The sequence below is a fragment of the Elephantulus edwardii genome, unplaced genomic scaffold (genome assembly GCF_000299155.1).
Source record: "Elephantulus edwardii isolate Elephantulus edwardi_28Jun2011 unplaced genomic scaffold, EleEdw1.0 scaffold00121, whole genome shotgun sequence".
Taxonomy (NCBI): Eukaryota; Metazoa; Chordata; class Mammalia; order Macroscelidea; family Macroscelididae; genus Elephantulus; species Elephantulus edwardii.
Window position 1 is genome coordinate 614,800 of NW_006399871.1, and position 11,990 is coordinate 626,789.

Consider the following 11,990-nt stretch of genomic DNA (forward strand, 5'->3'; position numbering starts at 1 on the left):
CCTCCCTCTTCCCCAGAACTGCAAAATCAAGCAGCTGGTGAGGGAGGGGCTTAATCTTTACTAAGGACACAACCAACTAATCAAGGGTCAGACTGACAGTGCTGCTGTATTCACGTGCCACTAGGCAGCTCTGGTGGCCTAGTGGTAAGAAACTAGGCTGAAATCCCAAAGATATGCAGTTCAAATCCACCAGCTACTCTGTGGGAGAAGGATGGGCAATCTTCTTCAGGTGTATTTACTGGCTCTGAAAACCCACTGGAGGGTCATGTATGAGTTAGTTGGAACTTAACAACAACATCATACACAGCATGAAATCCCAGCCCCTTCCTCCTAGTTCTAAAACCCTGAAAGCTTTCCTGGGCAAGTGACCAGGCTGACCACCCAGCCTAACCACTGGACTCAGAAATGTTCGAGTGGGTTTCAGAGCAATCAGATTCAGCTGTTGACGGCCAGGGGGCAGCAGAGGCCGCCTCCCGCAGCTGGGTGGCAGGAGTGGGGGGCAGGGGGTGGGGTGGGGGGGTGGGCGGAGGCGATTAGGTTGCTGGCTAATCCTGTCCTGGTGCTGCTGTGAGCCGCCCTGCCTGTTCGCAGCCTTGTGTGGTTGTGAAAGCAATTTTGTTCCTTCCGATTTTTTCCAGGGCCCTTCTGCTACTTTTTCTTTCTTAGCAACTCTCAGTCAATTATTACTGCTCCAAGTTGTTTGAAAGAAAGTCAGTTGCTGGATGATTTTACACTGGGGGGAGAGGGGCCGTCAAGACAGAAGCTTGGATTTCCTTCCCCCATGTATTCCTTACTGCCCTGGCGGGATCCTGGACACACAATGTCCCTGGCCACTAGCACTTAGACTAGTCCGGGGACACGCCCCACACCTCCCGATGCCCAGCCCTACTGTCTGTCCAATGTCTGTCTACTGTCTTCCAGCTGACTTCCTCAGGGTCCTGAGCTCAGAAATTCTTAGTCCACCTCCAGGGCACCATTTCACAGGCTTCTTCAAATCTCTCAACCTCTCTTAGCCTCTTCAGTCCACCTTTAAAAAGCCAGCCGGCCATTATCATGCTCTTTCCACCCTCACCTCATACAAGTTCCCTACGCTTCTTCTTTGCAGTTCCAGCTTTCTTTCGGGGTCACTATTCTGTCCAGCCCACTCAAGCTTGGCCGTCTGTTTTAGACTGAGCTGGGTCCTGCAAAGAGCCACGCTGAAATCTGCTCCGGCACCTGCAGATGTGGCCCTGTTTGGTAAGAAGGCTTTTCTTGTGCTAAGGAGGTCTTACTGGTAGAGGGTGGATCTTAAATCTAATCCTTCCTGAGTGATGTCTTAGAAAAAGAGAAAATAGAGGTGAAGAGTCACACACACAGGGGCGGAGACCATGTGAGGATTTGTCTACAAGTCAAAGAATGCCAAGAAATACTCTGGACTGCTGGAAGCTGCCAGAGGAAAGGAATGATTTTTCCTAGAACAGACACCTTGCTTTCAGAACGCTTAACCCTCAAAACTGTGAGACAATGAATTTTTGTTTGGAAAGCCACTTCTTGTGCTATTTTGTTGTTGTTATGCCAATCCTCAGTCACTAGGAAATCCTCCGCTTTGGAATACCCTGGTGAAGGTTCCTAAGTGATCAGCATTATCACCATGTCCAGCAGTCTGTCCTCCAACCCTCACTTCCTCTGTTCTGTCTCATGTTTGCTCTCGGCTCCCAGGTGCTCAGATTCTCCAGGTTTCCTCACCTTCGCGCTGTACCTGCTCAGCTGCTTCGCCGATTTGGCCTTATCACTGCCATCTCCTATGTTCTAGGACTCGGTCCTGACTCGTGCCCCCCTCTGTCTAAACTCATCTTCCCCAGGTTCATGGCTTTAAATGCTATCCACTCATTTTGCCTCCTCGCCCAAGTGTCTGGTACTGACTGGCTCTACCGAACTCCACAGTCACACTGCCTGTAGCCAAGTTGGCATTCTCTGTGGCTGTCCTGTCACCGTCTCACATGCTTCAAAACTGATACGAGCCTGTACCTCCCCACTCTCACCCCCACCTCCCCTAGGGGGTGCAGTGGCAACCCCATCCCTCTCATGGGTCAGATGAGACAGCCTTGGAACAACCCTTCTCTCCTCTCTGCCCTCCTCAAACCATTCAGAAAAGCTGCTTGTTGCCTCCTCTTCTAAACAAGCCTCTTATCTCATCCCACCACCTATATTGAACCACCCTGCTAAGTCTGTCCTCACTGAATGCAGGAGCCCCCTCTGGCACCCTTGGTCCCCCCCCCACTTTCTCATCCCAGAGTCTCTGTATGCAGCGGCCCAAACCACCCCTTGTGCTCCTCTGTTCAAGACCTGGCATTGGTACTCAACCCACAGCAAAAATACGTCCTGGAAACTGACAAGGCCCCGCAACATCGGCCCTCTACTACCTCCCACCTGCTCCTTCCATCTTCTCCTGCCTCCCTTGGCCTCCTGGCCCCCTCCTTCACATTCAGGAGCATTTCATTGAGGGCTTAGCTCTGGTAGATCCCTGGAAGTGCCCTTGCGAGTAGTTACCCAGCAGCTGCTGGCTGCTTCCCTCAACTTCTCATCAAACATCCCTTTTTTAACAGCAAAGTCGACCCTGACCTCTCCTCTCCCCAGCCTTCATGTTCCCTAACCCCTTTAACTCCCCCTTCTTGTCTCCAATGCACTGAGCATCTTCTAACAAATGTTCTAACACAGTTATTAGGTTTCATGTTTCCAGTCTGACTCATCCACCTAGAATACAAATCCAAGCGAGGCCAGCGTCTGTGGTTTGCTCACCATTCTATTTACAGCTGCAAGAGGACTGCCTGGCGCACAGGAATTCAGTAAATACTTGTCGAATGAATAAAAAGTGAATCCCTTTTTGGTTGAAAGCATCCATGGGTGAGGAGGATGCAGACTCCTGGTAAGATCAAAGCCTGTGCTTCTGCCCCTGGTCTCGGCCTATATTGTTTTCTTTTTCTATAACAAACATTCACAAGAGAAAAAACAATGAAAGGGGATATAGGAGACTTTTCTGGCGGACCTTCCAGCCGCTCTTAGTTGTTACTATTCCAAACAGAGCAGATTTTTTTTTAAGAAGAAAAGAGAGAAAAAAAAAAGAGCTTGGAAATTCTTCAAAACATACCAAAAAATGCTTAATGACCCTAAACCAAAAACATCCCCTGAAGGCATCTTAAAGCCAAACAATAGTCAAGCTTCACTAGATTACTAAAGCAGGGCTGCCTTGAACAGTGTACTCTCATCAAGATTTATCTATATGGGACCAGATTGATAAACAGCAACTCAGAAGGTGAGATTAGCATTTTAAGGGTGTTGAATCCATGTAATTGGGGGAGGAACAACTCGGGAAATAGGGTGAGGATGGCTGTATCTGGAAGAATGTAATCAGTCTTACTGGATTGTCAAATGATGTGTATGTGTGATAGATATTCTCACACGAGGTGGTGTTGCTGGGGCCTAATGCTCGCACATGACAGAAGTATTCTTACACGAGGTGGTGTAGATATTCTCAACAACAACAAAATGCTTAAGGATGCCCAAGGGCCTCAGACGCATCCTCATGGATATCAAGTGGCTGGAGTCTGATGCCTAGGGATAAAGGACAATCTTCAACCAAATGGTCATGTGGTTACATGGCTTTTTAGACTCAGTGTATCTAATACTTTTCCTGTCTCCTGTCCTCATCCCCAGAGTCGGCTACCTACCAGTGCAGCCGGAGGAGGCCAGGCTGGGCAAGCAGTTGGGGCCTCTCAGGACCAGGGGGCCTAGGAGGGAGAGTCAGCACATTCTTTGGTCGCAGGGGTCCAAGGCAAGCCCGACATCCCCACAGACTTCAGGCGGCCTTGTTGCTGTACTAACTTACAACCATCTCTGGATGGAGTGAGTTCTAAAGATGACCCCAGAGTCTGCGTTGGGACGAAGCCTGTCATTTACTGCCCGCTACCACTAACACCAACAGTCTCAAAAAGGGTTACGACTCCATCTTTTGGGGAAAAGCCAGAGAACTTCAGAGGGCAACCCCTCGTGCCAGGGCACTCTGGGCCACAGCCACCTCTAGGCCAATGTCCAGGCTCTTTCCTGGGGCCACAGGGCTGCTCTGTTAGTCTCCAGGCTGGAGTCAGGTGCCTGGAGCTGATGGGAGCAGGACTCAGGAAGCCCCCCTCTGTTCAGCTGGCACTGCCGGGGGCCTACCAGTCACCGGCTTGAGGAAGTTCTTTCTTCAGGGGTGTCCAGAGCTGGCAGGAGCCTTGCAAGCTCAAACTGGATTTTTCCTGCTGTCCTTTTGCTGGCGGCCTAGCCGAGTGCAGGGTCTCTCCTAATGAGGATTTGGTGCCAGGGCCCAGGCAATTCCATCCCACTGAGTCCCAGCTGGTTCAGGCCCGCTGGAGGCAGTGGGCGGCCTCCCAGTCCCTCCAGGCCCCGGGCACCTGAGACTGCCTGCCTCCCTGCAGCCCCGACCCTGCCCCAGGCGCTCCTCTCCCGACTCTGCTCACACACTGGGACTTACGAACCCACCTTTATTCACAGTGGATTTTACTATTAATAAAAAGATCAGCCCAACAGGGCCCAGGATCCCTGGATTTTTGTCCCCAGATTTGGGGATTTGACAGAGGATTGACACGACAGCATGGGAATCAGGGGAGGGGAAGGTGGAGGGCCCTTCCTGGGGCTTCTGTGGCTCAGCTGCCCCCAGTTCAGACGCCCCTGGAGCTGCTGGGGATGCTCCTCACGTTGCCTCCTTCCGGAGGCCTCTCTCTGTCCCACTTCCTGGGGCCTCATTAATTCCTCCCCACCTCACCCCGTGAGAAAGCAGGTCTGTGCTGAGCCTGGCTGGGGCCCAGAGCTGGGGATGAGCACTGATGGCTGGTTTGGGAGGCAGGGGATGGGGTGGGGTGGGTGATCGTCACCCCAACCCCAGGGAAGGGGGCAAAGGGACTTTCATTACATCCTGGCCTCCACCCTACCTTCCAGGGACCCCAGAAGTCATAAAGCCTAAGAATATAAAACACAGCTGGACTTAAGTATAATATTTATAAAAGAGGCTGCCAGCCTCCCCACGCTAGCCCCAGGCTGGCCCCTGGGATATTTAGATTCCCAGGTGGAGGGACATTCTGAGTGCCCGACTTCCCTTCTCCCAATAATGGAATGTGAGCTGTGGCCCAGGCCTGGGCTGGGGTGGGGTGGGAGTGGGGGGAGTCCCAGCCTCCCCGGGGCTGGTGAAGGTAAAGGGCAGAGGTCCCTTGGGGGGTCCACACTACGTCCACCCTCAACAGCAGCTGCTGGTTCCAGATGTGGTGCAGAGGGTCTCCTCCTGGTACAAATGGGAGGAGGGAACACAGGTGTTCAAGGGCCCAGACTAAGGCCTCAAAGAGGCCAGGGGAACAGAAAGAGGGAAGGCAAGTCGGTCAGGGGGTAGGAGATGAGACCCCCCAGGGCACAGACCCTGGCCCCAGTGGCAGAGTAAGGGGTGGCAGCAGAATTAGGTTCCAGCCTGGGTGCCCCTCCAGGCTGTGTGAACTCAAGAGGCAGCTGCCTGTCCTTAGTGCATGCATCTGCACCAGAGGCGATGACAAGAAGGGGCAAGGGGTGCAGCCCCACCTCTGTCCCCAGCTAGGGAAGCCCCTGTATCTGGAATCCAGCATGGTGGTGGCCCAGAGGCCTTGGTCCTGGCTCTTTAACACAAGAACTTCTACAGCGAGGATACGAAGGCAGGGCTGAGGTGTTAACCTCAACCTGCTCCTGCTTTGCGACTGGATAGGAGCAAGGGCTGGACAGTTTGGGCAGGGGTTCTAGGACGAGCAGGCAGGGCAGGACGGGGGCACTCCTAGTGGTGTCCTCCATGCTGGTTGGTCCCTGAGACCCAGTCATTGACGATGAAGCTCAAGCTCATGACCATCATCAAGAGACCGAGCATGGCGAAGCAAAGGGCCTGGGGGTCAGAAGTCAGTGTCAGATCTGAGGTCCGAGTAGACCCCCGTGCCCCACACCAGCCCACCAACCTCCAGGCCCCTCGCACCAGGATTTTCGGGGTGGACTTTGCAGGCTCCTTCTCAGTGGGCACGATGCGGAAGTAGAAAATGGCAGGGAAGATGAATATGAGGCATGGGGCAGATGTGGCACCTGCCAAGAACAAAGTTTGTGGCTGAATCCTTCAATGAAATCCTGTATCTCTATTAGAGGAGTCTAACCACGTCTCAGAGCAGAGGCGAATGGTCCCTAGTGCTCCTTGATTTTAAGGAATCCACCATCCTCTCCCCTAGTGCTCTGTCCTCCATGATTAAAGGCTAATGCTGTTGGTGTTAACAGGACCTGTCAGCAAGTGGAGTTCAAAGACCAAAGAAGAATGTCAGGTCAAAAGAGATGGAGAGATGCAGGGCCTGGAGGATACTGTATGGATTTCTGGATATATGCCTGACATATTTTTTCATTATTTAAATCAATATATTCTTTCTTACTTAATTAATTTTGAGTTGGGTTTTGGACACACAGAACCAAGAGTGTGGGTCATGACTTCTAGGATCCTTAGCTCCAGGTGTGTGCATCAGGCCCTGCATTTTCCATCTTAGAACCCCATCTGAGATGGTGCAATGATTGGAACACTAAACCTGGAGTCCGCTGGTCCTGAGTATCAAGGCTGTCCCACTCACTAGTTATGTGACCATGCCGTTCCCTTAATGACCCTGAGATTCAGTCTCCCCATATGTGAAATGAGAGCAAGATCAAATGAGATCCTGTGTGGAGGGCCCTGGTCCTAGAACATCTCTTCCTCATCTCCTAAATGGAGCCGTGGCTCGGTGGTTCTGAGCCCTGAAGGGAATCAGACTAACATAGAGAGGTGGTCAAGTTGTACATACAGCCAACAGCCATCCTGTAAATATAGGGACTGAGCTCAGGAACCAGCCAGGATTCACAGAAGGGAAATTCTCTGAGGAACTACCCTCCCTCCATGGACAGCAAGGCCAGACTCTCACCGATGACCCCAAAGATTCCCAAGATGTTGGGGGCAAAGATGACCAGCAGGTTGATACAAGTGAGTAGGATGATGGCGATGAGCACATGTCGCAGCCAGCTGAACTCCTGGTTCGGAAACAGCATCTGCTGGATGGCTCGGCGCACCTGAGGGCGAGTGGTGGAGAACCGTCAGCCCCTCAGTCCCATCAGAACCCCCCCTTCCTTGGACTGGGGCTCTGCCCGCTGGCTCACCGGGAACAGAACAATTGGCACTGTGAGGGTGACAGCCGTCAGCACGGCCACGCGGACACACAGGATCAGCACATCAAACGGGTCCACCTTGTTGTAGGTGTGCAGCAGCTCCGACTCCACCCCGTCTGCGGCAGGCAGGGAAGGTGGTCAGGAGGTAGCTCACTGAGGGGGCTGGGCCCCATGCCCCCCACACGCTCACCTCCACAACCGTCAGGTATCACGCACCTAATGAGCGCCTAGAGTACGCGGGGTGCCATGCCACTGACCACTGCCTTGTCCCCCCAGCCTGACCTCTGCTCCACGGGCCCAGTCATACCGTAGAAGGTGAGGTAGCCAAAGAGGGCAGCCAGGAAGTACATGATGTACATGACAGCGATGGACAGGTTGGAGATGTGCTGCATCTTACTCTTGGTGGGGCTAGGGGGCAACAGAGGAGGGAGGGTTGGAGCCAGCTAAGCCACACTGGGAGACCCTAACATGCTCTGGGGTCTCTACGGCACCATATGGTCACAATGCCTCCTTCAGGCTCCCACCCTCTCCCCATGGCAGTCAGCAAGGTCTCTGATAGGGCAACTTGGCTCCGTCACTGTTCTTCCCCCTTGGATGTGAGACCACATCCATTCTTTGCCCTGGAGCTTGAGGCTGCCCCCGCCCTGTCTCCCAGCCATGAACACCTACTCCTTGAGCTCTGTGTAGATGGGCAGCACCTCAGGGTGGCAGACGAAGGCAAAGGCCATGATAGGGATGGTGTACGCCGTCTGGGGAGACATGGGGACTGTGTTAGCATGCCCCCCATACCCTTGCTGGGGTCCCTGTCCCCACCCTGACCTGTCCGTACCTGCCTGTTGAGTGTGAAGTAGCTTGGGGCGCAGAAAGCTGCAGCCTCGGCCTCAACCTGAAGCTGTGTCTCCTCTTTGATGACCGCCACATGGCTGAAGTTGCTTGTGGCATTGGCAAAGTTCAGAGGCAGAGGGCAGGGCACATGGAACTTTTTATAGATGACCTAGGAGAGGATGAGGTTATCAGGGCCAGGCTAGGCTACCTGGGAAGTCACCACAGGGTCACAACTAGATCAGAAATGGAGGCACTGTCCCCTGACCTAGGCTCCCCTGGGAACCCTGCCCCATCCCTCTGACAGGACTTCCCTGGGACACCTGCCCCATCCTTAGCCGGCGGGGAGAGTGACTCACTGCAATTAGGAAGAACACCATGCAGCTGAGAGAGAAGCCACTCGAGTAACCGAGGTATCCTACAAGGTGGAGGAGGGCTGTGAGACTGGGAAGCCCTCTGGAGCTCCTGCTACAATCCTTGAAAGCCCTCGACCCAGACACACCACTCACCAAGCTGCCGCATCAACGCCAGGGGCAGAATGATGACAACAGAGACCAGGATTACCAGGTAGTTTCCATTTACATACCAGTCCCTGTGGGGATGGGAGTGGAAGGGAGCCAGGGTCAAGGCCCAGGGCAGGGCTGCCTGCCCACTAGTCAGGGTCACTAATAATGCCACAGCGTGACCGCTAAAGAATGTTCCTCCTTAGTGCCCCTTTCCTCACTGCAGAATGGGCATTGTCTTTGTGGTGAAATGGACTGAGGTACCATCATTATATTGTTTCACAGGCCACATAACACGGGCTCAGCCTAGAGAGAGGTCTCAAGGACTGAGAGAGGTGGGTAGCAGGGCAAAGGGAGCTGACTCTAGAAAGGGCACTTTCAAGAGGATCTCAGAGATTTGCCAGCCTTGTGGTCCTTCTTGGCCTCTGCATCTTGCATTTCCCTGTCCTGTCTGAGAACAGGCATGGGACACAGAGATCAAGGGTGGCCACCTTTTTGGAAAAGGCTCCCAGAACCCGGGAGGCAACATCCAGGTCCATTTTCCTTCTCCCAGAGCCACCCTCATCCTCAGGGCCCCTGTGCTTGCCCACGCGAGGCTGCCAAGGGCAGAGCTGTGCCTCCATCTCCTCTGTGCTTCCTACCCACAAATGTGGTAGGTACCCAGGCAGGACTGTCAAACTGATGGGCAACTGGGACACTCTGGGCTTAAGCTCTCAGCATAGTGGGGCGGAGGGGGGCAGCTAACCCAAGCCATGGTCAGGAATAGCAGCTGCTTAGAGCTAAGCCTGGAGTCGCTCACCCCCACTGGTGATCTCTGGCTGGGGCCAGGGCTGGGAAGGCAGCTTCCTTAACACTCTCCTCGTCCCAGCCCCCTATTTCCCCTCCTGGCCAGTGGATGGAAGTCGAGGGGTCCCTCACCCAGTCCCTCCCCACCCTGGGGCTCACGAGGTTTTCTCCTCCAGGTTCAGGAAGGCCTGGATGACAAGGGGCAGCTCAGACTTGATGATGTATAGGTAGCTGGACATGGCTGCAGGGAGAGGAGTGAGCCGGCCCTGGCATTAGACCCCAGCAGCTTTCATTCCTCTCCACCCACCCACCCACCCACCCACCACCACCTGGTGGCCTCACCTCCAATGTTCTGCAGCGTGATGGCCAGGGCTGCAGCAAGCTTCCCTGGAGTCCCGAATGCACGGTAGCCCAGCTGCTCGTAGGCACGGATGCCTGTGTGTGAAAGGGGTTAGGACAGCCACGGGCACACCCCAGTAGCACACCCCCTGCTGAAGTTCTGGTTTGAGGCTTACCTACAATCCCTGAGGACTTGAGCAGCAGATGAATGGAGTAACTGGACAGCACGGCAACAGCCGTCAACAGAAACCTGAGGAGTTGGACAAGAGGCCGCTGGGACTTTTTTGGCTGGCCAGGACATGGGCTCTGGGCAACGTGAGTGTGTAGACCCCAGATGTCCAGACCCCGAATTGGTACAGTGTAACCAGCAGGCCCCAGCGATGCTGGGCAGTACTCTGTATGGCCCAGGGTGGGACATGACCCTGGAGGGGCCCTCTGAGCACCTCTTTTCCTCAAATCCTTGGGATAAATGGTTTTCATTCAGGCTGCTTGCTGGGCAAGGCCCCCAGGTGAATGTCACATGTATGAACATGAGGCCCAGCCATGGGGATTTGGCCATCACATGTGGTCATCGTGGAAGGACAGCCTCAGGTCTGTCAGGCTGGCCCCACACGGTGTGACCTCACAGGGTTTATGCGGCTCCGCAGTGAGGTGTATTTGTCCGCCCTTGGCTGTTTGCTCTGGCTGTGGTTTGGTGTGCCCACCCGCTGCAGCCTGGGCCCAGGGGTGAGGAGGTGGCAGGTCTTGGGAGGTCATGGTTTAACAGCTTGCTGAGGGCTCTCAGCCCTCAAGCCTATCTTCCAGAAGGTTCTCTGAGGGCACTTACAGGAAAAGGATGATGCCCGTATTGGCCATGGCGTAGGCGAGCCCCAGGATACCACTGCCCATGATGGCATTGCTGAGGTTGAACACTGACATCCCGAATGATGTCTTCCCCTCGAACTGCAGGACAGGGAATGGTAGAGGGGTCAGCATGCCCCTTCAATGTCCCTGGGCTTCCCATCACCCATACTCCCAGAACTGTCCCAAGCCCCCCACTGCTGCCCCAGCTCACGTCGGTGAAATGCGGCTCCTTGCCGGGGCTTTTCTGCAGGAAGTCCTCGCCCTCCACACAGTTCTGTCTGGGGCCCTCGGCTCTGTGGACACAAGCACAGCAAGTGACTCAGCTTCTGTCCCTTGCTCGGTATTCCTGGCCTGCTCGGTCCCGAGTCAGGGCCTGTCTCTGCTCACCTCTGGTTGTCTACCGTTGGGATGGCGACTGGGTGCAGGCCCTCCAAATGTTTGCCATTGGGCACCAGCTCCACCATCTCTGTCTGCAGAGGCACCTCCATAGCTCAGCTTCCACCACCAGGAGCTCCCACTGCAGTCACAAATCTGCAGAATAAATGGTTCCTCTGGTCACTCCCCGGCTGGTACCCATGGCTTAAGCCTTCTACTCAGAGCCTGAAGCCATGGCCATCCGCCCTGAGGTCACTCTCATGTGTACCCATGTGACACCCTACTGCCACCCTGGGACCTGATTCAGGAGGCTGATACCTGAATCTCTCAGGCTCTCCTGAGGCAGGACACCCCAGCCAGTACGTGACCCTTCTCCCCAAATACACATCAGCCCTGGCCAGTCTTTGGGCTTCAGTATTCCCATCTGTGAAGTGAGTACCAGTTGGATGACCTGAGCCCAGAGCTTGGTGGTACCAGGACCTCCAGATACCAAGTCATAGGCCCTAAGACCCCACTCTAGAGGTGAGCCCTGGGCCAACTCCCCCTCCTTGATGTTAATACTGGGAGATGGTTTCCTGCGCTGGTCTTGCATGCCAACGGCCTCCTGGCCAGCCTAGAATGGCACTGCCCGACGGCTGGACACTTTGGGACAGGGTGAGGGCTGTGGGCCCTGTTCCCAGCCGCCCGGCGGGCACTGTTGGCAGTCAGAACAAAGGGCCTTCTGTGGGCTGAGAGCTGGAGCTGGGAACGGCAGGCGCAGAGGCTAACCCCCCGAAGCCAGGAGGCCTGAGGCAGTGCTGGGTGGCTGGACACCTGGGCCCTTCCCGCCTAGCTGTGCGGGGCCCTTGGTGGGCCTTCCAGGAAAAGGGTGTTCCAGGGCTCAGTCCCCTGGACCACCCAGTACTTACTCTTTGCATGGCCCTGGCCTCAGGGTCACGCTATCATTCCAGGCACTCCTCCCTTGCCAGGCGGACTCCCACCCCCAGGTGCCACCCTCCCAGAGTGGACCCTTGAAGCAAATCCCCATTTCCTGGAGCCCCAGCCAGCATCTCAGAATGTCAGCCAGCTGGAGAGGGGACTAGATCACTGGACCAGGCCCCCTTTCCT

The 11,990-nt window shown here is 54.9% G+C and overlaps 1 protein-coding gene across 1 annotated transcript; it reads right to left on the reverse strand.

Annotated features, from left to right (window-relative positions):
- Positions 1-5,827: 5,827 nt before the first annotated feature.
- SLC38A3 (solute carrier family 38, member 3) lies at positions 5,828-10,996 on the reverse strand. Its single transcript, XM_006892880.1, has 15 exons — positions 10,896-10,996; positions 10,720-10,801; positions 10,492-10,607; positions 9,842-9,915; positions 9,669-9,761; positions 9,486-9,567; positions 8,547-8,629; positions 8,397-8,455; positions 8,045-8,209; positions 7,885-7,964; positions 7,523-7,623; positions 7,207-7,331; positions 6,975-7,119; positions 6,020-6,123; positions 5,828-5,932 (listed from the first exon to the last, which is right to left on the reverse strand). The coding sequence occupies exons 1-15, from the start codon at positions 10,994-10,996 to the stop codon at positions 5,828-5,830; spliced, it is 1,515 nt and encodes a 504-aa protein (XP_006892942.1).
- Between the last annotated feature and the right edge of the window lie 994 nt (positions 10,997-11,990).